A 26387-nucleotide genomic window follows, 5' to 3' on the forward strand; every position below is an offset into this window, starting at 1 on the left:
AATCTATCATCATTTTGTCAATAATGTATGAATTGAACATGTCCATGCGTGGAACATATATAAAAATATGAATGAAACATCTATGTAAAAGTCTAGTGTTGGACAAATCCATGTATTATTGATTTCTGCTAATTTCCAGGCAAATCTGGATTTCAAATATTTACCAAGAGGTTTTCATGATGTTTGGAAGCTTTGAGGAGTTGATCCAACTGCATTTGTTCTCTTTAATTACAAGAGTGGCATTGGCAATGACTATCTCTCATCAGCTGTATTATTTAAATTAGTCCAAGTTTACAGAGAGCCTGTCTGTGCTTCACAGCAGTAAACAGGCTTGAATGCCTGGAAAGTTAAGACAAACTAGATTACCATCAAAAATTGCAATACTTTCTTTTGTCTCATAAAGATTGTAAGAATATCTTCAATGCACTTTCCAAGAAAAGTGAAGGCAATGATGCTGATAAAAGAAACAATAACTTATGTTAAAGTAATTATGTTTATCTATAGCAGTGGTTCCATTGCTCCCATATAAACCAAAAAATATGACCTAGCATCATAATAACCATCTGATAGTTACAGCTCAAACACAAACTGGCGGCAATCATTTTTGAATGTATTTATTTATTTGAATATTGCTAAGTTGAAGCTATGTTAGCTCTTATATTAACCCAACACATTACATCTGCATTTAAATATAACTATAATCCTCATTGAAATTCTGGAGAGAAAAAAAGCAGGGCCGTGATCAGCACATGGCATAGTGTAGTTTGTTTGAATGAACAGTGAGCAGAGCTGCAGGCAATTTGGCATAGTATATTTATTTATTTATTACAATGTTTTTCCATTATTTACAAGGGGACATGGACTCACTCCGATACACTGGGGGGCGCTGTTGTCGACACAACGCTTCATGTCTGCCACTTCTTCAGACAGCTAACTGCTAACTAATAACAACAGAAGATCCCGGACAACTAAGCGTTACAATTTAACCCAACATTAAGGTGAGTCCGTCGATAAATTAAAGATAAAGACGCAAAATCAGATCAAAAGACTTCAACTAACACGAGACGGGCCGTCGTGTTGTGTACTGACAAGCAGTTTTTGCGGCATTTCCCCCCGACCTTTTTGTTTGGCTCAGGTTAGCAGCCACAGGAGTGAGGCTAACTGGCCAGCTAGCTCGCTCGAGTTAGCTTGGCGTGCTATCGCTGGATTGTCTGGATTATGTGACTGGAGTATTGATACGTTTTCTGTCATATCAGAGCCTGATATCGACGTATGATACTACCTCTGGTGGTGCTTTTGTCGTTTACACGTGAATTAAAGTCAAAAGTCGATTAAAAATAGTGAGACTGACGATCATCTGTATTGTTAGCAGGTTAACTACCTGCTACTGTCACCGCCTACATCCACTGTAAAGTCTTGAGTTTATTTCCCACCAACTATCTGTCACAATTAAAAAGTTGGAGGGTTAAACAAAAAGACAGACTTGTATGGCTACGTGTAATCTTTGCATAAAAGTGTAATGTTACTGAATAGTTATCAGGAAGGAGACAACGTACGTCCTCGGCCCTGATTTTATTCTCTCATTAGAGCAACTCTATGGATAATTAAATGTCAGTAAGTTTAGCCCATGTATGTTCATGTTGTTACCATCTGCTGTAGCAAGTAATGGTGAATCAAACGGCTCAGGAACCGGTTGTTTGACAGCTGTCATGTCTGATAGTCTGGACAGAGAAGGATGGGTCAGGAGTGACCTGAGGGAGTGAGTAGTAAATGAGTCAGATTCACTGGAACCAGACCAAACACCAGCTGGAACGTCATTTCTTATTCATATAGACGTCCAGGTTTTTGACCACACCACATACTCACTCCAGATTAATCTAACACATGCCAAAACAATAGTTTAGCCAGAAATACTTTCATTATGTGTCATATCATATTCAACATATCATTCAGAGATATAGAGATAGAGAGCACGAAGTGAGACCTTCTGACAGGAAATGCAGTATTTATAGTTGTGTTGTTGTCACAAAACCTGCCACACACCATTTTTGAAATGGCCTTTCATTTAAGGTTCACTTGACTTCATCGTCTGCCTTTCTAAATGTAACTCACTGAGTTCAGTTTTAGTGTGACGATGGCCCAAAGGAAACCAAAAGAAAAAAATAGATATCTTTCAGCTTGTCATTTCTCACTTTAAGAAAACAAATGTAATTTGGAAGAAGATGATCTGTAATTCAGATGTAATCAGATTTTAATGCTGCAGTTTGATTTAATTTGTTTGATTTACAACTGACTGACAGACCTTTGCTCTGCCCCTTGTCTCATGTAGAGACAAAAAGATAATGGATATTTTCTTTGGTTCAGGTGTGGTTGCTGTGGTTTAACATCAGATTATCTTATTTTGAGAAGCCAAAGTAAAAACATATATACACCTTCATGACAATGAACGGTGATCCACTGTCTCAATTAAAATTTGCAGTGGTTACTGAATGGCTTTATATGACTTCAATAAGTTTAAACGTTTTGTAGATGCTTATCGGTCTGGTGAGAAACAAGGAAACGGAAAGTTAGGCACTTCTTGAGGTCAGATGTGAGTACATCAATCTGCACATTTGTTTTTCAGCACTGATAAGACTTTATCCTGTTATCTCTTACAATGGTATGAACAACATTAAGAAAAGTCTGATAATCGCATGTGAACATTCCAGTAGTTTGATTGTTTGTAAGAGGGCTGAAAATTGATAAATAATTTTGATATCAAGATAATGACCCAAAATAAATGCTTCCTCGGTATGTTGTTAATGTTCATAAAACTTGAGCTGAAGACCATGTATTATTGATTTCTGCTTATTTCCAGTCAAATCTGGATCTCAAACATTTACCAAGAGGTCTTCACTATGTTTGGAAGCTTTGAGGAGGAGTTGATTCAACTCCATTTGTTCTCTTTAATTACAAAAGAGTGCCATCGGCAAAGACTATCTCTCATCAGCTGTATTATTTTAATTAGTTTACAGAGAGCCTGTCTGTGCTTCACAGCAGAAAACGGGCTTGAATGCCTGGAAAGTTTAGGCAAACTAGATTACCATCAAAAACTGCAATACTTTCTTTCGTCTCATAAAGATTGTAAGAATGTTTACATTGCACTTTCCAAGAAAAGTGAAAGAAATTATGCTGATAAAAGAAACAAAATCATATGTTATAGTAATTAGGCTATGTTTATCTATAGCGGTGGTTTGTTGCTCCCATAAAAACCCTCTTGAAACTTTAGTGACTGGACCATGAGAGTTGTGCAGCACTTACAGGTCAATGTCAACAAGAGTGTCTGCCCTTACAGGTCAACGTGTCAAGCGTTGGTGTTTGTAATGGTATGAACCAGGTGACAGGAGAGACATTAGATATGCATTGAGTTCCCGCCTGTCCAAGTGAGGAGGGCTTTAGTGAGGGAGTACAGGCAGGTGGTGAAGCCTGGCTGATAATGCCTTTTTTTTGTCCTGTCAAATCCCCTTCAGTGTAATTGTGGGTCTGCACAAAGTCAGGGATGAGAGTGAGGAAAGGGTGATCGCTGTGGCAAAATCAATAGTTCATACCTCTCTGAGATTGAGTTTTTAGGAAAGGAAGAGCAGCATGACCAAGGGCAGAATATGAAATCGCTCCCACAGAGGCCCAACATGCGCTGTGCAATCGATCCCCGGTCCCTGTACCAATTATAGTTTTAAGGTTTGTCTGTAGCTTACTGCAGTCCTCAAAGACCAAAGCTTTGGAAATAGACATTGTGTTCACTGACACTTTGACAAGGGTTGCAATTTTTTCATCCCCCTTGGAAATTGCCATCTGAAATGCCTCCATACCTCCAGTCTTTAATTTAGAGCAGAGATCGATTTCTGCTTTTTTTTTTGGACGTAGAAGAGAAATATCAGGGAAAAAGACACAGTGGTCATAAATGCCACCTTATCTACCATAACTTCTCAAATATGTATTCAGACATTTGAATTGTGTCCTGAGAGATGTTCCTAATAGGTTTGCCCGCGCTATGAACAAAATGTGCGATGGCACTGTTCAATATTGCAATGACGATGCAACCTGACTGATAAACAAGCAGATATAAGCGTAACCGTAACCATACAGTTTGTGTGTCTTTCTGCTTTAGCTAATAGTTACCCTCAGACACTGAATAGTCTATACCAACTAAATAAAAATATGAAAAAACAGATATATTGTGCAGGTTAATTTACAGGGATAGTTCACCCAAAATTGAAATTTCACTCATTATCTACTCACCCTCATGTCGACTAAGGTCTGGGAGAAGTTTCAGAGTTATCCGTGGCTTCTCTGAGTTACAGGGGGTCTCGGCATAGCAGTGCATGTCCATATAACGGTTGCAAATGGATACCAACTGTCTTCGTAACAAAAAGACACACCAAAAAACATCCAAATACCTCCAAGCTGCTCGTATGTAATGTCCGTCTTGTATCGAAGCCCCGGAATGCAAAATTGTTCCGAAAAAAAATTAAATAAGTCTATTTTTCAAGCTTGTTTTGTAGCGGAAGCTTCTCGAAGCTCCTCTTCCCGGTTCGTCAAATTTGGACGAACTGGGAAGAGGACAGACCCTGGTTCGTCCAAATTTGACGAACCGGGAAGAGGAGCTTCGAGAAGCTTCCGCTACAATCAAGCTTGAAATTTAGACTTATTAAATTTTTTTCGGGACAATTTCGCATTTCGGGGCTTCAATACAAGACAGACATTACATACGAGCAGCATGGAGGTATTTGGATGTTTTTTGGTGTGTCTTTTTGTTACGAAGACATAGGGCTGCACGATTATGGCCAAAATGATAATCACGATTATTTTTGTCGATATTGAAATCACGATTATTAATCACGATTATACATTATGTTAGATAAAACATGTTTTTATTGCACTTTCTATTTGAAACAAACAATAGGCTATGTGAACAAGGCTTTCAGTTCAAAATAAAACGTAAAATAAAAATAAATAATAGCCTAAAATAAAATTTACCCAAGACAAAGGGCTAGCGAAAAATAAATGCCATTGCAGAGTGCAGAGGTGTCATTCTGTACAGTAGCGTACAGATACTTGTGTAAAAAACAAAAAATAAAAAATAAATCTGGTAGAAGTAGCTGCTGATTCAACTCCTTTACTCAAATAAAAGTAAGAAAGTACAGGCTCTGAAATGTAATTTCAAAGTATAGGTAAAACTTAATTTTTTGCCATCAATGATACACAGAGATGTGTGGGCAAGAGTCTGTCCAGCATGGACCAAAGCACAGCACGGGTGGTTCAGCAGCAATTTGGAACGAATTAAAAACATTTAATGAACAGACCAAGTGTTTTCACACAGGCAGCGTCCAGCAGGTCGGCCAGGCTCAACTGTGCTGCCACCAAAACGGCCATAGATCGCCGTTACCGGCCGTTATGATCACGGTCGGAATGTTTTATTTACACAACGTATGTAATTAACACCAAAACGGCCGCGTGGGGTGACGGGGTCTCGGTCCAGCTTTGAGACCACCCCGCAGCCCGACCTCGATCCGATCCAGAGCGAGACGGCGACAGTAGACAGCCTGAGGTGCTGACTGACCAGACACAGACACACGTCATGTCTACTGTCACCGTCTGCTGCCGACATCGTCTCACTCTCACTGCAGAGTGAGATCCATACAGTCTATGAGTGAGACGTAACACCGGGCGCAGAAGGTGACACAGTACAGCAGCATCTGAAGGTGCCGACTGACCGGCCGGGACACACACTCTGGACTGTAAACAACATGTAAAGGGAGGATGCGCTCGCTTGTTAGTTAGGCAGCTTCATGGAGCCCTGACCTCTCGTTCGCCCCCTGGTGGTCGGCGGACTATTGGTTGAGAAAGCGCTTGATTTGATATGCAGCACAGCCCGTTTTTTTACATGTTAATAATCGTGACGATCATCTTAATTTAATCGTGGCAGCCAAAATCGTGATCGTGATTAAAATTCGATTAATTGTGCAGCCCTACGAAGACAGTTGGTATCCATTTGCAACCGTTATATGGACATGCACTGCTATGCTGAGACCCCCTGTAACTCAGAGAAGCCACGGATAACTCTGAAACTTCTCCCAGCCCTTAGTCGACATGAGGGTGAGTAGATAATGAGTGAAATTTCAATTTTGGGTGAACTATCCCTTTAACCCTCTCCTGCCTCCACCTTCCATGCGGCTCTTCTCGCTATTAAATGAACACCAGTTCACCTGTGGAAGGTGAGGGGAGCTGTGGCTCATCTGATTGGCTGAACGGTGTGCATGCATGACCCCATGTGCCCAGGGCTGCCCTCTGATCGGCCAAATGTCAGCATGCTGCTGAGTGTCAAGGCTTGGCGGCTGTAAATGAAACTTGCTCATCACATTTCAGTCAACCTTTTGCGATGTGTTTATCACACATGTTCATATCGCTATGACGATGAAAACCAGATTAATCGGTCGGCCCTCGTTCCTATGTTGTTAATTCTTTGCATTTCCTGCGTCTTGTTCTGTTGCTGCACGATCTTGCTCTGCAGAAAATTTAGTTCATGTGAGTCATATTAGAGCGAATTCTCTGGGCTTCAGGAGTTTCACTATCACATCCTAATATGTTAGTGTTGTAGAGTACTTCTGGGTTTTGATTGTAATCCTTATGAAATATTAGTCTTTGCTCAGATGAATGGACACAGATAATCAATGTATATCAGTGAAATGTATAGATTGTCTGGTTAAAGTTCAGCTGACAACCATTAGAATTTCTCATATCCTGAGCTTTACTGGTGTTAGTTTGTGTTTTGTTTTTGGAAATGTTGCATTCTAGTGTTGTGCAGAGAGAAACTCATAAATTGTAGTTTTTATTTCCATGTGAACACCAAGTGCAGTTTAATACCTCGGCAAAAAACTCCTAGAGTAGGCCAGAAAAACAAAAACCAAACAGCAACTGTTGTATTTGTTTACAGGTTGTCCATGCGGACACAGTCACGTTGTCTCTGTGCTGAGACGTAGGCGGCGTGCAGCTTGTCGTCAGCTGCAGAGCTTCATCTGACAGCTCGCTGTGGCTGCTGCTTCGCTGCTTCTTGTTAAAAATAAAACTCATCAGCTGCCAGAAAGAAAAAAAAAGTCAGGAAATGGCCTTGTTTTTCTTTTGAAATGCATTTTTGTTGAATGGTTGCAGTCAACGCTGGGTTTGAAATGTGTAGCAGCAAAAATAGGAAGTGTTCAGTCTCACTAGCTCAGTAGGCCTACAGCTTTGACAGTGTGAAGAACTCACTGACAGCCACTCTGATAACAGTGTGATAAAATTGCCCTTGATGACACGCAGCCATCCACGTGTGTTCAGTTCACAACTCAGTTCATAGGTTGAGAAAGAGGAACCTGGAGTTGATGACTTGCTAGTTTGGTGCATGGTAGGTTTGTTCACAATTTATGCTTAAACCAGTAACAACAATAAAAAAACATAGGCTACTGTTTATTTAACAGGTAAAATATCCTGTTACATCAGGATGAGGAGACAACTGACAACCTGTCTCCTACACAGAGGGCCGAGGTTTTAATTTCAGGTCTGTTAAATGTGATTGGAAGTTTTTGTTTTGTTTACTTGCCGGCTCTATCTGTTAAAGGGATACGCCACCATTTTTTTTCATGTCTTGCCTCACTCCCGAGTCCATGACCAGCAGATAGACACCATCCTTTCGACTGTGTGTGCAGTAACAAGGGAGATAGAGCCGTATCGCCTGTAATTAGCTTAGCTCAAACACTGGAAGTGCATCTTGTTAGCCTGCTCGAAATCAGCCGTCAGAAGCTGATTTCATTTTAGCACTAAACTCTGTAAATATATCACTTTATCCACATTTCAAACATTTTTAGGCAAGAAAGTAGCCGTTTAGATCAGCAGTGTGTCGTTAATTTGTCTAAATACCAGCTGTTTACAATTTTGTTCGGACGAATTTGGCGCTACTCAAGCTAGCCGTTGTGACCAACGCACTTCCGGTTACTTTCACAAAATAAAACACCCGTTGCCCTTTACATACAGAAAACCATGATGATAGAATTTATGCTTTTACTTTGAAATAGGAAGCTAACCTACCCTCGATGTAGCTAGCTTGAACCAAAATAAACCGTCTTTGTTTGAACCCTCAGTTTTGACCGATTTGGTCCCGTTACCGGCATTTGACCGCTCAATATGCCTTACCGGAGAGTTTTGTCAGCTCTGAGACGAAGATCGGCCCGCCGGTTTCCGTTTAGAGTTGCTGAAGAGTTTTTCTGATTACTGTGGAGGCAGGCTAACACTACCTATACACTTCCAGTGTTTGAGCTAAGCTAATTACAGGCGATACGGGCTCTATCTCCCTTGTTACTGCACGCACAGTCGAAAGGATGGTGTCTATCTGCTGGTCATGGACTCGGGAGTGAGGACACATAAAACCACGTAAAAAAAAAAAAAAAAGCTTGGCGTATACATTTAATCAGAGGAGTTTTTAGTTACAGTGGCCAGGATTAGGGGAATCGATTTGTGTATTTAATTTGTTAATTTGTATAATAGATTAGGAAGTTTGGCTACTTTTTGCCATTTATTTTAATATGTTGTAATATTTGTCTGACAGAGAGAGGCTATGGCTATTATGTGTTTGGTTTCAGACACACTTTTCCAGCCCATGTAGCTACTACAGTTTACTCCTGTTGTTTAACGAGCACCAGCTCTTGGTTGGAAAAGATTGAAAAAGTAAAAATGAGCATGCCTGGCGTGAGGCTTTACGCTTCAGTGCGGCGTGCGTCTTCATCAGACTCCTGTCCAAGAATCTGGATTTGATTTCTCTCTCATACCTCTGTTTGATTTTTTCTTTTGTCTCCATCTAACCTCTTTTTGTGGCAATTTATCTCTTCGAATGGACCCGTAAACGTTGGCCCCATCTTTCATTCTCCCCCTGTTTCTCCATTTGGCTTCTCTATCACTTTACTTTTCATTTTCTTTCCCCACACCACCTTCCTCTATCTTCATCGTCTCACTCCATCTTACCAGTCGCCACTGTTAAAGGATCACGAAGATTGGTTGGTTCTTCATTCATTGGATTCTGTAAAGACGCCGGTCTTGGTCTTGGAAGTGGGCAGAACCAAAGTGTCTGATATGGATTGTTTTGTGTGCGGGTTAGACTGAGTAATGAAATTGGAGCGGTGAATAACTTCATTGTGACAACACGGTCGCGTTTGTGAGGTTGCATTTGAATAGATATCTGCACTTTAATCAGGACATGTACATAGACTTAAAGTGGCAATGTTCTTGTATACTCTGTTGTTGTTTCTTCTTTAAAGGGATAGTTCACCCAAAATTAAAATTTCACTCATTATCTACTCACCCTCATGTCGACTAAGAGCTGTGAGAATTTTCAGAGTCCTCTGTTCCTTCTCTGAGTTACGGGGGGGTCCGCGCAGCAGTATTTGTCCATATAATGGTTGTTAATGGATACCAACTTTCTTCGTCCAAAAAGACACACCAAAAAACATCCAAATACTTCCATACTGCTCGTCTGCAATGTCCCTCTTGTATTGAAGCCCCGACATGAGAAATTGTTCCGAAAAAAATTAAATAAGTCTATATTTTAAGCTTGTTTGAAGCTCCTAGTGTCTCAGTTCACTGCTCTTCCTGTGTCCGTGCAAATCTCGCGTGATTTGCACTGACAGGCGGAACAATTTCTCATGTCGGGGCTTCAATACAAGAGGGACATTACAGACGAGCAGTATGGAGGTATTTGGATGTTTTTTGGTGTGTCTTTTTGGACGAAGAAAGTTGGTATCCATTGACAACCATTATATGGACAAATACTGCTGCACGGACCCCCCTGTAACTCAGAGAAGGCATGGAGGACTCTGAAAATTCTCACAGTTCTTAGTCGACATGATGGGGGCAGTGGAGGTGGTAGTACAGCAGGTTACCGGTGTTGATGACGCATCATAATCATTGTTATTCCAATGTGTGTAATAAACTTTATTGATTCGACAGGAAATTGGTGAAGTTGTGTTTTGATAAAAGAAAGGAGGATGAAGTCAGACTTCTCAGCACTATTCACAGTTGAATTATTCTGTATTTTGTCTTAATTTCCTTTGCACATCGTCAGACCGCAGGTAGCATCATTGTATTATAGATGCTGGAGATGCAGTGTCACTCTACATGAACCATCTGTGCTGCTGTGCTTTGTTGGTTTTACGGCATTGGTCTAATGAGCAGGAAAAAATGACAACATCTTTATCGGTCCAAATCCACAGCAACAAAACAACATTACTTCACATTTTTAGAGCACTGCTAATCTCTCTCAGTTTTTGCTGTCACGCACACTCAGTTTTCTGTTCACATTTTCCTCTCAGCAGCATCGTTGTTGTTGTCAGTGTCTCAGATCATCACTTAGCATAATCATCAGGAGCAGAAAACTCAGTTTCCAGCTGTCACAATTTGTTTATGGATAAAGACATTAAAGGCTGTGGGTGTGACTGAAAGGCCGTAATGTGTGGCAGGATCGAAGGCTGGTGAAGGAAAGGAAAAGATATTAAAACGGTGGAAACATTTGACCCAGGTTAACGGCATCGGGCCTGAGAAAGAAAGTGAGGAGCAGCAGGGTGAGAAGTGGCGTGTTCAGCCTCTGACCTTGTAGAAAGATGATGAAGGTTTATGAGTCTGGCTTTGTGTCAAGATGCTTCCAGTGCAGGGTAATTCACTGCCAGAGGGGTAGAAATGTGGGCATTACAGTACCTGTGCACTTTTGATCAAGCAGAGAGACTGACGAGCAGCAGCCGTCGAGATTTTGTACTTGACCATGTTGTGAACTCCTCTCCAGTCATCGCCATTTTTCCACTGAATTGTGGATTTTTTCCCCCCATATGAGTCAGAGAAAAGAATTTTTGTTCATGCTGCTAATGTGGGGTTACTAATGTTTTACAGCAAACTATAAGCTCTGTTTTCATGGAGGGATGCTTTCATGCTCCACTATGCGGTCATTTGAAATGTCTTCTTTAACCTCCTTAAAGGACAATTCCGGGCAAATTCAACTCAGGGGTGTATTTTCCTAACATTTTAGGCCTAAAAGAAGGAATCTGAAGATTTTCAGTTCAATTGCTCCTGTTTTGCGCTTGTTGTGTCTGTCCCCGCGTCGCCACGGCAGCAATGAATGGGAGCGGATGCAAGTTCCGCTGCTTAGGCTGTTTACATCCCTCAAAGCCGCAATTTTTTTCCACAGACAGCGTCAGATGGCGACTCAAACATGCACCCAGAAGTTTATTTACTTCAAGCAAGCTGACATGTTTGTAAAACTCTAGTGTTGTCACGATACCAACATGTTGGTACCGGTATCGGTACCAACATGTTTTTCGATACTTTTCGATACTTTTCGGTACTTTTCCAAATAAAAAGAGAACACAAAAAATGTCATTATTGGCTTTATTTTAAGAGAAAATCTTAGAACTATAACCTATGCATCAGTAATCAGTAAATCAGTAAACAGTCACTGCTGCTGCAGGATTAAATTTCCATCAATATTAATCTGAACTCTTCCTAAATTAAAACATTAGTAGTCTGTTTAAAAATGAATATCAACTTGTTTTCTTTGCATTATTTGAGATCTGAAAACACTGCATCTCTTTTTGTTATTCTGACCAGTTGTAATTTTTGGGAGAAATTGTTATCAGTAGCTAGTTTATAGAATGAAACACAAATGTTCATGTTACTCAAACACACACCCCTATTGTTTCCCATATGTAGACCAAATTGACTCTGCCCCCCCCCCCCCCCCCCCATCAACGCAATATCATTCCGTTAAAGCAGATATCAGTGGCACGGCCGTTTCGGCTAATGCTGTGTTCAAGGCAGGCTTTTGAAACCGTAAGTTACAGCTTCAAGTCACAACTACGACTTGGTAGCGTTCCAGGTAACCCGTAGCTCGTGTTTTTACCGTCCTGTTGTCTGTGAAAGTTCCCTATAACGGCCACTCGTAACTTCCGACCCGTGAACTCGTACCAGATCGAACTGGTATGACTTCACAGGAAGGAAAAACACAAAGTACGAGTTTCCTTGAACGCACCATGAGTTAGCAGCCCCCGCCCTTGTCAGGCATCAATTGGTCCTCGTGCTACGTCACCACATTCACGCGCATCCCTTGGCTGCACACACAGCCCTTCATGCCGTTCTCTCCCCTCATTGGATAACACTTGTATCCCACAAGGAAAATTTTCTCCTCGGGTTACAGCAGAACATAGTGACGGAGAGACTCGTGTTTAGGCTGAAATACTTCATGTAAGTGATTGCTGACGGAAAATAGGACTATTTAGGACTTATATTAACAAAAACATTCCACTGATATCTGCTTTAATTCATCTCTGCGCTCCTTCGCTGTGTTCACTCACTCACTCACTCAGAGAGAGAGAGAGAGAGAGACAGACAGACAGACAGACAGACAGACAGACAGACAGACAGGGAGAGACACAGAGAGAGACAGAGAGAGCATGCCAGTGGTGGTGCGCGGTAAAAACGAAACTTATCCGTTATGTTTGCATTAATTAACGAGTCTGTGGCGGCCGTCTTTCTCGCGCGCGCTGGCGCACACACACAGATACACACATAAACACAGGCACGTGGACAGGTGGCGCTGTAACGGTAATAAAAACAGCACCTTGCTTCGTTTGTGACTCGCTCCCTTGCTCGCCTCAGCTCAAATTACAATGCGGCGACTTCACGTGGCGACGTCACCGCTGCCGGCGGCGCAAAATGAAAGTACCGGTCCCATCTAAGCGCAGTATAGTACCGTTTTAAATACGTCAGTACCCCGGTACCACTCTAGTACCGGTATACCGAACAACCCTATAAAACTCTAATTCAAAGTCTCCCGGAGTCTCGCACAAGACCCAAGTTGCCGTGCTCGGTGTGTTCAGGTGCAGTGGGAAAGCTACAGTTTGTGTCATAAACACAGGAATATCAACTCTTGACTTGCTTCAAGTAAAAAAAACTTCTCGGCGCATGTTTGAGTAGCCACCTGACGCTGTCTGTGGAAAAAAATGTACACTTCAAGCAAGTCAAGAGTTGATATTCCTGTGTTTGACACAAACGGTAGCTCCGACTGCACCTGAACACACAGGCAATTTGGGTCTCACGCGAGACTCCAGGAGACTTTGAATTAGATCTAGTTTTACAAACATGTCGGCTTGCTTGAAGGAAATAAACTTCTCGGTGCATGTTTGAGTAGCCATCTGACGCTGTCTGTGGAAAAAATTGCGGAACTTGCATCCGCTCTCACTCATTGCTGCCGTGGCGATGCGGGGACAGACACAACTAGCGCAAAACAGGAGCAATTAAACTGAAAATCTTCAGATTCCTTCTTTTAGACCTAAACTGTTAGGAAAATACACCCCCAAGTTGTATTTGCCCGGAATTGTCCTTTAATGCTTCTTGTAAATCAGTGTAGTTTATTGTTGCAGTTCTTGATCAGCTTGGTATGTGCTTTTCATGGTTTTGTTGTGGGTTGAAAATACTTAGCTAGTTCTTCTTGCAATCCAGACTCTCAGAAGAACAAGAACAACAATTTGTTTGTTCAGTAGGCTACTTGTATATTTCAGTAACTTGTTTTGAAGAAGAAAGAAAAGAAAAAAGGATATTATTATATAAGGAGATATTTTTGTGATTTGCAATTATGAAATGAGTTTCTAGATCTGTAACTTAACCTTCAACTGACTGTTATGTTTGTGCCAATACATTTTCAAGTCTAATCCAATTAACACACTCGAGTTTTTCTAAAATGTTATATGCATGTCCCACTACATTGACAGATGTTGAAAATCAGTGCAGTTTATTGTTGCAGTCCTCAAAGGTATAATGTGTAATGTGTATGTATCAGAAGAACGTATTCTTGATGTTGCATTCACGTGAAATCGGGCAGACGTCAGACAGACAACAGATGCTGCATGTAACAGGATAAACAAGCGTCTATGTAAACAAGTGATCCACCAGCACGAGGCAAAACAATACAGGCGGGACAATATGTTGTCATGGTGATGTGGTATCGTTTTACCGTCTTTCTCTGGTGGAGTAAAATGACATCCGGTTGGCTTGCCGACGGCCGTCTGCCAGACTGCACCTGAATGCAACACCAGTGCCTCCGTCCTTCCTCACACTACACAGTGGTGACAGTTTTAACAGGCCGAGCCCACAGCTCCGCTGAGTTTCCGTGGTTACCTACGGTCATGCTGCCACTCAACGTAAAAAATGGCGATGCAACATGGCCGCCTCGGTTCGGTGCGTCGCCCACTTATGTATTTGTAACGACTTGTAACAACTCATTCTAAGGTACCAGAAAGCTTTCATTTGTATGTACTTCACTGAAATACGTATTTATGAAAGACATTTGATTTTTTCTAATAAAAAGCCAAATAAGTTACACACTGGGGCTTTAATCAACTTGGTATAGAGTTGTGCTTTTTCATGGTTTTGTTGTACAACTAATATTGACAACGTCTCACTGCGTGAACGGCATCTCCCTTAATTGTCATCTAAACAGAGATGGAGACAATGGAGTCAATGTTTTGTTATGGTCATTTTTTTGCGAGTGTCAGATAGTGACTGGCTGGCCTCACATTGCTGTAGAAGAGTGTGTACGGTACTTGGACCCGTTGCAGATCTGCATGGTCTTGGTGACTTGGAGGTAATTTGGATACCTTGGCTCATGGCAGCAGAGCCCCGTCCCCCCGTCCCCCCGTCCACCCGCCCCCACACACACACAGTCCTGGGAGACAGCTTGTTTATTTACAGTTCATTTTTGAGACTTAATTGCAATTGCAGCGGCTATTGATCTTAGAACAGGCACGGGCCATCGATCTCCTGCTGTCCCCCAATGGGTCAGGGACAATTCATCTCGCCCCAACACAACAAACCTCTGCAGCATGCGGCGTGGCCACATGAATTAAAAGATACCGAGTCTTAACTGGATTAATGAAAGATGGAGTGGCCTGCGTTTTGCATCACAATGAGCTCTGCTGTGTTGAAGCATGATTTTCTGCATCGGCGTTACACAGACGTGTTTGAGACTAAACGTGATTTTCAAGGAAGTTCAAAGAGAAGGGATGTAAACCATTTTGCCTGATCACTCCATTTTGTGTCTAGGGGGCGAACTGCTTCCATCTGGTGTGGACTGATGTAGATGGACGTCAGGACCGAACACTGACGACTGGAAGTGAAAGACCCCCCCCCCTCACCCTGTTGCCCCCGACACCCACTGTCACGCTGGCAATGTCAAGAGTCCCAAGTCCCCCTCCCCCTGCGGAAATGTCCAGCGGGCCTGTGGCCGAGAGCTGGTGCTACACACAGGTAACTCACAGCTATTTAACCTTGTTGTTGTCTCACCTGAAATTAAAGTGGTGTGTGTGTGTGTGCTTTTGTTGACCTTTCTTTTTGTTTGCGTGCACTCGCCCCTCAGATCAAAGTGGTGAAGTTCTCGTACATGTGGACCATCAACAACTTCAGCTTCTGTCGTGAGGAAATGGGCGAGGTCATCAAGAGCTCCACCTTCTCTTCTGGGGCCAATGATAAGCTGAAATGGTGGGTGGGCGAGAGACAGAGAGCAGCGCTGTGCATCATTATCTAATCTCCAGTGTCTGTCGTCTTACTGTGCTGCACAGGATGTGGTTTGACACTTTGTGTGATTAGTGTTACATACATACTTTTTTTTGTGATCAATTTCTTTTTTTTTTATTTCATTACAATTCCATTTATCCATTCCCCTTGACCCCACCCTTGTCCCGGGGGTAACATTAGGTTAGAGCGATTACAGGGAAAAAACAAAAACAACAAACAAACAAACAAAAATAAATAAATAAATACATTTTATAAATGAGTAAATAAATAAAAAACAATAATAATTATTAATAATAATAATATTACTGTATAAAAGTCTTTCTAAGTCCTCCACCAACTTAAGACTTAAGTTTATCAAGAGAATATTACATTTATTAGAATTGCACATACACAAATAGCATAAATCAATAAAACTATCTCTCCCTGCACTGGCGTCTAATGAAATCACCCTCAACCTTTGCTCCTTCTGCTCTCACCAGGTGTTTGCGAGTGAATCCTAAAGGTCTGGATGAGGAGAGCAAAGACTACCTGTCTCTCTACCTGCTGCTGGTCAGCTGTCCAAAGGCCGAGGTGCGCGCCAAGTTCAAGTTCTCCATCCTCAATGCCAAGGGAGAGGAGACCAAAGCCATGGGTGAGTCAGTTAGTTAGAAAACCTTTAAGTGGGAGTTCTGTAAAACCATGTTTATCATTTTCAACTAGGACTAACCTCTCCGTGTCGTGGCTCCCTGCAGAAAGCCAGAGAGCATATCGCTTTGTCCAAGGGAAAGACTGGGGCTTTAAAAAGTTCATCCGGAGAGACTTCCTCCTAGATGAAGCGAACGGTCTCCTACCTGACGACAAGCTCACACTCTTCTGTGAGGTAGCTGCCATTTTCCTCCTAACCCTAAACCCTTCTGGTTTTTACCATTTCTCATTAAAAAAAAGTGTTTTTTTGAGACGCACTGAACATTGTAGAGTCTTGCATCACATTCAGTTTCTCTTTCTCAGGTAAGTGTGGTGCAGGACTCAGTCAACATATCTGGGCAGAACACCATGAACATGGTGAAGGTGCCTGATTGCCGGCTAGCAGACGAGCTGGGAGGCCTGTGGGAGAACTCGCGCTTCACAGACTGTTCCCTGTGTGTGGCTGGACAGGAGTTTCAGGCCCACAAAGCCATTCTGGCAGGTACAGACATGAGTCAGACACACCCCTGTCTACTTACTTAACTCTGTCTTTTTTGTTCTAAATGCTTTAAAGGGATAGTTCACCCAAAATTCAAATTTCACTCATTATCTACTCACCCTCATGTCAACTAAAAGCTGTGAGAATTTTCAGAGTCCTCTGTTCCTTCTCTGAGTTACGGGGGGGTCTGCGCAGCAGTATTTGTCCATATAATGGTTGTGAATGGATACCACTTTTCTTCGTCCAAAAAGACACACCAAAAAACATCCAAATACCTCCATACTGCTCGTCTGTAATGTCCCTCTTGTATTGAAGCCCCGACATGAGAAATTGTTCCGCCGGATTTGCACTGACACAGGAAGAGCAGTGAACTGAGACACTGGGAGCTCCCGCTACAAACAAGCTTGAAAATAGACTTATTTAATTTTTTTTGGAACAATTTCTCATGTCGGGGCTTCAATACAAGAGGGACATTACAGACGAGCAGTATGGAGGTATTTGGATGTTTTTTGGTGTGTCTTTTTGGACAAAGAAAAGTGGTATCCATTCACAACCATTATATGGACAAATACTGGTGCGTAACTCAGAGAAGGCACAGAGAACTCTGAAAATTCTCACAGCTCTTAGTTGACATGAGGGTGAGTAGATAATGAGTAAAGTGAAATGAAATTTGAATTTTGGGTGAACTATCCCTTTAAATGCTTGTCTGTGTGTGGGTGTGAGCATTTTTAAATGTTATGTTCAATTTCAAAACGAAGTATTCACATACTGTGGGTTTATTTGTTAAGTGTGTGTTGAAGGATAATGAGGGATAATTAATGAGTAACTGAGCGTAATTGTGATCTCATAGAGTAACTGAGAATTAAATGAGGATGAGTTATTGTAGGATCAAGCCACAGTCAGACTGACGTGATCCCACAGTGACTACGTAATAACATTTTTCCTTTCTCCACATCCCTGCCTTCAGCACGCTCCCCTGTATTCAGCGCCATGTTTGAGCACGAGATGGAGGAGAGCAAAAAGGTGAGCCCAAGGTCCAAAAGCTTTTTTATTTTCAGAAAAAAAAAAGATTTTGTTCCTGTGGCTCAGCAGCTCAGATTTTCACTGCTGTGTTGAGGGGTTAACGTGAGTGAAGGATTGTGCGCTGTCAGACGGCTGCAGCACAGAGCTGTTTGGTTAAACTGAATGATAGCGCACCTGAAATGAAATTGTCCTGCCGTACTTGAGGGTCAGGATTCATCCTTCACTGACAAAGCTGCAGAGGCAGAGAATTGCTTTTTCCCCCATTTTGTGCACAGGTGATGTTAAGAAATGAAATTGCAGGAGAAGATGCCCATATGTTTTTTTTGTGTGTTTTTTTTAAACAAGGCCAACATTTACATGTGTATCCATAATATTTCAGGTGTTTTCTCTGAAAAGCCATGGGTGTAATAGAAAATCGTAACAAATTGTAAACTATTGTTCCTAATAAATGACTTTGAAATGTTTTGAAAAAGATTAATTAATAAGAAAATTCTGTCAAACTGGACTTCACATGATTTTATTGTTACTCAATGCGCACACAGTTGATCTCCACCAAGTGTGAACACAAAACCTCGATTATGTATTTATTTTACAAGTCCTAAACCAGAAACATTCATCACAGTTTCAGCAGTAAAGCTCGGTCATGTTTCGTCAGGTAATAGTGTTATAGTTACAAATACCCCAAAGGAAAAGTAGCTGCCTAACCAGATGAATGGGCAAGCTCAAAAGATAAAACTAATAATAGCTTATCATACTTAAATAAACAGCATGAATTGACTTGAAAAGCTGTGCAGTGATTCACAGCGCCATAAATAATGAAATGTAATTTGCTCCATGCTGTGAAACTTTGTGAAATCTCTAGATGACACACACTTATAGTCTCATTTCTAAATATCAGATCTACAGCTATAAAAAAAGACCATGTATTGAAAAAAAAAAGTACACAGTGCAGTTCAAGTGAAATGTTTTAATGTAACCATGTTATTCCTTGTGTGTGCTGGCAGAACCGCGTGGAGATCAACGATGTGGAGCCTGAGGTCTTCAAAGAGATGATGTGCTTCATTTACACAGACAAGGCTCCCAACCTGGACAAGATGGCTGACGACTTGCTGGCAGCAGCTGACAAGGTAACAGAACTGTATAATAATACTACACCAGGGTATCTGGGTATACTACAGACAGCTCGGGGAGCACTGCAATAATTTGAATCTTTGCGTTTTCATCACAGTCCACAGAGAGCTGGACGGAAAAAACATTTCAAAGTAGTTGCAGTTAATTTAGACGTTTGTTTGGCCTGGTGACTGGGGGCAGAGAGACTTTCTGCATTTCAGATTTCCTCCCAAGCGTCCTTTTATCCATGGAGTCCAAGGTTGTCCATTGTGGCTTTAAAGATGTGGCCCGGCCACTGTCTGAATTTGAATTAGTTTTTTCAGGCATGTTGTGTCACACTGAGGGCACCATACTTTACTACACATGTTTTAATAATAATAATAATAATAATACATTTTATTTGTAATGCGCTTTTACAAGTGCTCAAAGACGCTTACATAAAAATATCAACACAATTAAAATACAGAAACAATGTAGAGTAACAGCACATAAGATACACAAACAATGTAGAGGGTTCAAACAGAGATATAAAATGAGATAGGATAAAAGAACATGTAATATTTCAGTTGGGTGCACTGAATGTGATGAGAGTTGCATATTATTTTGTTAGCAGCACACGCCACACTGGTAATAAGACGGATGGCGCAAGAGCACAGTCTCCACCAAACCTCAGCTCAGTGAGCCGTGGGGATTTCTCACTGATCCCACCGACTTCACATGTTTCACTCCGACGTCGAGCTCTGACATATTTATTTTAACAGTGTTGTATTTATATCTTAAGAGGTGGATACAGTTGATTTGAATCTTTTATTAAAGGTGTGACTGGACAGACAGGAGGGTCTGATTGACGCTTCGCTGTCACTCTGAACTCAAAGATTATATTTGTAGATATCACCTGGACTGTCAAAGCAAATACCACATGAATACCAATGAAGAAGAGAGGAATGTTAATGTTCCCCGCTCTCTTTTCAGTACGCTCTGGAGAGACTGAAGGTCATGTGCGAGGACGCTCTGTGCACCAGTCTGTCTGTGGAAAACGCCGCCGAGATCCTCATCCTGGCCGACCTGCACAGCGCCGACCAGCTGAAAACGCAGGCGGTCGACTTCATCAACTAGTGAGTCCACACGTATAATTGGGTTTTTCAGTACATTTTTACAAACTCACAGCTCCACCGAGTCCGCTGCTCATTTTGTCCCTCCGTCAGTTTGTTACATCTCTTTTCTTCTTTTCCATCTCGGCATCGTCACCCTCACTCCTCATATCTCGGTGTGTCACCCTCGATAATTTTATTTCACATGTCCGCTCCTCAAGCAGTGTGTCGGATATTATTAAACCCTGTTGAGTCTTTCTGAGGGATCAGGGCAACCTGACTCCTCACTAAATCTGCTCTCGTCTCCTCTGTTGACTCAGATGAATGTGTGATAACACATAACTCTGAGCATGTATCTATATAGGTGTTCAACTCACACATATTTCTTCAGTTTCTCTCCCCCAACTACACATGATCCATTATATTTACAGACCTGCAACAGTTAGTTACTGTATATTAGTCGGTCGACAGAAAAAGAATCAACCACGATTAATTGTCACGGTCATTTTCCCTTCAAATTTGAGAAACATTGTTTGGTTCTTTCTTCATAACGTCTTGTGTGGTTTTCTTGTTTTCTGAAAACCACACAAGACGTTTAATGAGATGTTTAATGGCAACAATTAATAAAGGGGGGGGAAACACTTTGCACTACACATTTTTAAATTCCTGTCTTTAATCTTTGTTTTTGTTTTTAATATTGGAGTTTACCTCAGTGGGAATTGGAAATGTATTAAAACAAGACAATATGAAAACTTGTGACATCTGCAGCTATCTGTCACAAACAGACTACGAGCTTTGTTGTAAATCTCCCATGATCTAATGAATTTGGACCGTCAGTTCAGACAAAACAAAAGATGAGATCAAATCATGGTGGGCTCATCTTTCTGAGCTCGGCATCATCTGTGGCAGTGGTAATATTTGGCAGCTTGACACATGATTCACTCCACTGTCTGTTTCTGCAATAAAGACGTTGCAAGACTCTTTTTGTCGCTTGACAATAATCTATTTCCCCCACCGCAGTAAAACGTGCTACATAGGCCGTAAAGAACTCCTGTTGGTTTAAGGGATACGCCAACATTGTTTTTCGTGTCTTGTCTCACTCCCGAGTCCATGACAAGCAGATAGACACCATTCTTTCGACTGTGCGTGCAGTAACAATCAATCAATTTGTTTATTTCGGGCATGTCAATTTACATCATCATCATCACACTTAATCTTAGTTCAAATAATACAATACACATGGCCGAAAGGGAAAGCGGGAGAAGCAAAAGCTTATCTAGTCCCGCCCACATTACCCACAGAATAAAAATCTTTATCATAATCTTTTCTTTTTTTTTTTTTTTACATTTGATATAACATTCTTTTACTTATGACATTTTGACATAACATGTTACAGCAGTAGGTAGTATACAGATCATATCATAATCTTTTCTTTTGTTTTTGCTTTTTTACATTTTGATATAACATTCTTTTACTTATGACATTTTGACATAACATGTTATAGCAGTAGGTAGTATACAGATCATATCATAATCTTTTCTTTTGTTTTTTTACATTTTGATATAACATTCTTTTACTTATGACATTTTGACATAACATGTTAGCAGTAGGTAGTATACAGAGCTGAAGTTTAGCTCTAGACAATACATACAGATTACGTGTGTGTTTGCACAACAAGGGAGATAGAGCCCGTATCGCCGGAAGTGTCTAGGTAGTGTTAGCCTGCCTCCTACCGAGCCGAAATCAGCAGTCAGAAGCTGATTTCATTTTAGCTCTAAACTCCGTAAATATATCACTTTATCCACTTTTCACACATTTTTAGGCGAGAAAGTAGCTGTTTAGATCAGCAGTGTGACGCTAATTTGTCTAAATACCACCTGTTTACAATTTTGTTCGGACGAATTCGGCGCTACTCAAGCTAGCCGTTGTGACCAACGCACTTCCGGTTACTTTCACAAAATAAAACACCCGTTGCCCTTTACATACAGAAAACCATGACGATAGAATTTGTGCTTTTACTTTGAAATAGGAAGCTAACCTACCCTCGCTGTAGCTAGCTTGAACCAAAATAAACCATCTTTGCTTAAACCCTCAGTTTTGACCGATCTCGTCCCGTTACCGGCATTTGACCGCTCAAGATGCCTTACTGGAGAGTTTTGGTGGGCAATTATTTTTTCCAGAGGGCCACACTGACTCCGATAAAGTGAGCGAAGGGCCACACAATTCAAAATCAAATTGAAACATTAGATATTTATTGCTGAATTATATTAAACTACATATATTTGGTGGGCATATTGCTTTACAATAGGCTATTTGACAGACCACAATCGATATAACTGCATTTTCAACCTATATCCAGCACAGATCACTGAAGAAACATGCTGTATTATGATATAAATATGGACTCAAGGCAGATTGTTTTACTATCATCAAAACTTACTGAGCATTAAGTAAATGACTGCATCAATGAATAATATTCACATACACCTTATCAACTCAGATCCTTTTCAGTTCTGATTCAGTGAGACTGGTCTATTTCTGTAAACAATCCACACTTTAACAGACCTGCATCACTTAATGAAGAAAATATTAGGCTTAGCCTATATGTTTTATTTATGAAGAAACACACAACTCCTTTGCTGCTGCTTTACTGTAACTAACAGCACCAACATGAAAATGATTCAAATAACTGATTTGATTACAAGCGTTACTATTGGTGGATGGAGGCTTCAGACGCACCGATCATGTCAGAATGACATCGCCAGCGATCTCATAAAATGCTCTTTTAATAATTTGTTAAATTTCAGTGTTTGGGAAGTTATGTCGTGATGGCGCTTAGTAACCGTCAGCAGTTATGACGTGATTCGGCTGACGGAGGGTTGTGAAACACCGGCTCGCCCCCCCGCGGTGATCAGTAACTCCGCTGTGGAGAAAACCTGCACCAGAGCGGCTCCTCTCTCTCCTCCGCCGGAGCTCCAGGGTCTGACAGAGAAAGAGACTGAGCAGCCGTTCATCACTGTCCTGCAGGAGATCTTCTACCTGGAGGAAGTTTCTGTCTGCAATGTGTAGGCTACTGCTCCGCAGGGCCGTCACTGTTTCAAACAGCTGATTAACGCGCATCAATAAACGCTTCTTTTCTTTTCTTTTTTTTTCTTTTTTCTTTGTGCACGTCGCGGGCCGGATTGAGATGGCCGTAAAATGCCCAGGTCTGCTTTAGGTGGAGGCAGGCTAACACTACCTATACACTTCCAGCATTTGAGCTAAGCTAATTACGGGCGATACGGCTCTATCTCCCTTGTTACTGCACACACAGTCGAAAGGATGGTGTCTATCTGCTTGTCATGGACTCGGGAGTAAGGCAAGACACGAAAAAAAAAATGTTGTCGTATCCCTTTAAACTGCTCTAAAAACATCTGATTGACTCACTCTGAAAGACTCAGTTCGATCAGTAATTGGATTTTATGAGACTCCAGAGTTAAATCTACAAAAACCCATAATGCAGCACACTTCAAAAAGAATACCTGATCCTGTGAACATGTAATTGTCCTCAAATGCAATTCATCACTTCTTTTTACAAAGAAATGATACAAAGAATTATAAGTAACTAGCGTTTTTGTTTGTTTCTCTTCTCTTCTCTTCTCTTCTCTCCATCCTCTAGTCACGCAGCAGAGGTGATGGAGACGGCGGGGTGGAAGTCCATGGTGGGGTCTCACCCTCACTTGGTGGCTGAAGCGTACCGCTCCCTGGCTTCAGCTCAGTGCCCTTTCCTCGGACCCCCACGCAAACGCCTCAAACAATCTTAACAGCCTCAAACCAAGGCGCCAACACACTCATACACACACATATGCATACAAACAAAAAAACACACCGACCCCCCCCCTCCCCTCAAACACAGGGACAACCTTTCCCCTCGCCGTTACCTTCTACACTACCTACAGCCTCCCTCCAGTCCCCCCTTCTGCCCTATCCAAACCTGCTGTATTTAGTCTTTTCTAAAGATGGAGGGAAGAAGGAGGAGGAGGAGGAGGAGGACAAGGAGGAAATGGAGGAGAGAGGGACGGGTGGGCTCGTGAAGTGGATGTTTGTCGTTTACAGAAGAACCACAACAACCCTCCTTTTTTCTTCTCGGCTCTGGCGTAGTGAGATCTGACATTGTGCTCTTTTTCCGTGTGCGAAAAACTCAATCCTTCGACATCCTGCTTGTTCCTACTATGGAATCCGTTCAGAAGGAAGAACCGGACACGAGATCCAAATAAGAGCCAAACATTCAGAAATTTCGGAGGCTTAAAGGAAAAGTGCAGATAAATATAGTCTTCAACTGTCTATTTTATCATAAGGCTTCTTTTTGCTCTGTTCTTGGTGTTTGGGGTGGAGCGGTCGGAGAAGCCCCCACTCTTAAGGACACAAGGGCCTGTGAGGGGACTGAGGAAGAAGAAGTGGGCCTGTTAGTTACAAACTAGAAGCCCGCTAAGAAAGACAACCAAGGGCTAGTCAAACAAAGCGGATATGGGACAAAATCATTAAAATAATTTTCCCAAAGAAAGTTGGGAAAAGATTGCACTAAAGTCACAGGTCACTCCTTTGCAACCCTTACCAGCAGTGAAGTAGAAATACTGTAGGCAAGCACACGTTGAAGCAAGCTTCATGGACTAAAGACCCAGCTGGACCACCAACAAGTTCCCTTTAACAAAATTTATCAGCAAGTGACAGAAACAACACGTATATGTACTCCCTTCTCGAACTCTTCAAGCTTCATCTAAGTCCGTTCTCATTTTTTAAATAGGTGGAGAAAAAAACGTATAGAGAGGATACAGAAAATAGCAACGCACAACTGGATGTCATTCTTGGGAAATAGTATTTTGTGTGTGGATCTGTCTTTGTAGCCCTTGAGAGAGAATCCAAGGTGTCACCAGATAAAACCAACCAGGAGACGACAAACGGAGGACAATTTTTTTTTCAAGAAATGGTTACAAAATGACATTAAGATTCAATCAGGCATGTTAATGTTCTTTTATGACGGATTTCCTATTTGTTTTGTTTTTTTTCCTCAGAACTGTCATTTCTATTTTTTTCATAGGAATTTGTACAGACACTAGTGTTTTTGAAGCTGTGTAAAACAAAAAGCATTTTCAACCGTGAAATTGGAAAAAAAAAAAAAAAGAAGTGGAGAGATGTTTTCTTTGCAGGCATGAAGACTGAGGGGAAATGGAATTGAAATGAACACGTTTTAATGTTCAGAACAGATAGAATGTGAAAAAAATGCACATCAAGGCAAACCACATTAAATACATTTGAAGTCATCATTTGAACCTGGTGGAAAATGGTAATTGATGGAATGAACCATTGTTGTTTCTTTCCTGTAGATATTGCTGGTTATGAGAAGTGACACTTAGTTGTTGCCATTTTTTGTTCCCAAAAGAATAAACCACAACTATTTTGTATTGAATGCAATGCAAACTTTGTCGGGGTATTTTTGTATATTATTATGTGATTGCATTTAATTTTTTATTTTCAGCTTCATTTGGAATTGATTGAAGGATTTCTTCAACGTCTATGCTACATAGTGTTTTCTTTTTTGTTCAAGACAGAGACTTTTGTGTGTCATTGTGTAGCATTCAAATAATTATGAAGAAATCTGGGGTCATATCAGCCTCAATAATTCATCTTTACATACTGAGGATGACTGAACTGTAAGTTAATATTTATCATCACGTGTGTTTACACGTTATCACCTGCTTTCCTACAGCACCAGAGGACAGTGTCTGGTCCGAGCCCTGTTCTGTGTTTTGCAAGTATTAGCATATAATGAGGTCACAGAGGAAATCTGCAATTTCTCTAAGATAATTAACCAGCAATGTTTGAAAAACCCAGAAGGTCGTCTGAAAACGCTTACTTTTGTTCTGATGGGTTTTTCAGAATCCTCGAGGAGTCTTGCCAAGTTTCCCAAGCTGAGCCTGTGTTTCCCCCGGAGGTAAGTGTTTTCAGCCCCCCTTTTTGAATTAATTATGTCTTGGAGAAACCTATGTTTACCTCAACAAAAGCTGCCTCCAGTGTCCTTGTGTTAACATTGAAGAGGTTCTCCTGTTCCTCCTTGTGTATTAAATAGGACACTAGGCTTCATTAGAGTTTGACTCTTAAGATTCTTACTTGGTTTTGTAAAAACATTTTTTCAACATGTGAAAACAGGTCTGAAGACAAAAGACGTCCAGCTGTGAAAAGCAATGAATCACATTTTACATGAAAAGTACAAATCTGAGGTACCTCACTATTTTCCTGTAGGAAATACTTTTTGTTGCACTACATTTATGTAAAATCTTTATTTATTAGTGACTGTGTCATAGCGATGATGATCAGCTTATATAATACGACACTACTATGGATAC

The 26387-nt window shown here is 41.2% G+C and overlaps 1 protein-coding gene across 1 annotated transcript; it reads left to right on the forward strand.

Moving 5' to 3' along the window:
• Nucleotides 1–924: 924 nt before the first annotated feature.
• LOC146968138 (speckle-type POZ protein) lies at nucleotides 925–25450 on the forward strand. The gene is made up of 10 exons (XM_085760863.1): nucleotides 925–998; nucleotides 15148–15351; nucleotides 15461–15582; nucleotides 16098–16249; nucleotides 16350–16477; nucleotides 16606–16783; nucleotides 17748–17803; nucleotides 18808–18930; nucleotides 19886–20028; nucleotides 23663–25450. The coding sequence occupies exons 2-10, from the start codon at nucleotides 15274–15276 to the stop codon at nucleotides 23805–23807; spliced, it is 1125 nt and encodes a 374-aa protein (XP_085616989.1). The 5' UTR covers nucleotides 925–998; nucleotides 15148–15273; the 3' UTR covers nucleotides 23808–25450.
• Nucleotides 25451–26387: the final 937 nt, after the last annotated feature.

The sequence above is a fragment of the Trachurus japonicus genome, chromosome 19 (genome assembly GCF_045865225.1).
Source record: "Trachurus japonicus isolate A0001 chromosome 19, Traja_1.0".
NCBI classification, from domain to species: Eukaryota; Metazoa; Chordata; class Actinopteri; order Carangiformes; family Carangidae; genus Trachurus; species Trachurus japonicus.

Bases quoted from the DNA above. Each gene is read 5' to 3' on its own strand.
- LOC146968138 (XM_085760863.1), top strand. From the start codon at position 15,274: ATGTCAAGAGTCCCAAGTCCCCCTCCCCCTGCGGAAATGTCCAGCGGG. The intron at 16,478-16,605 runs GTAGCTGCCATT...TCTCTTTCTCAG, and splicing joins AGCTCACACTCTTCTGTGAG to GTAAGTGTGGTGCAGGACTC. The intron at 18,931-19,885 runs GTAACAGAACTG...CTCTCTTTTCAG, and splicing joins TGCTGGCAGCAGCTGACAAG to TACGCTCTGGAGAGACTGAA.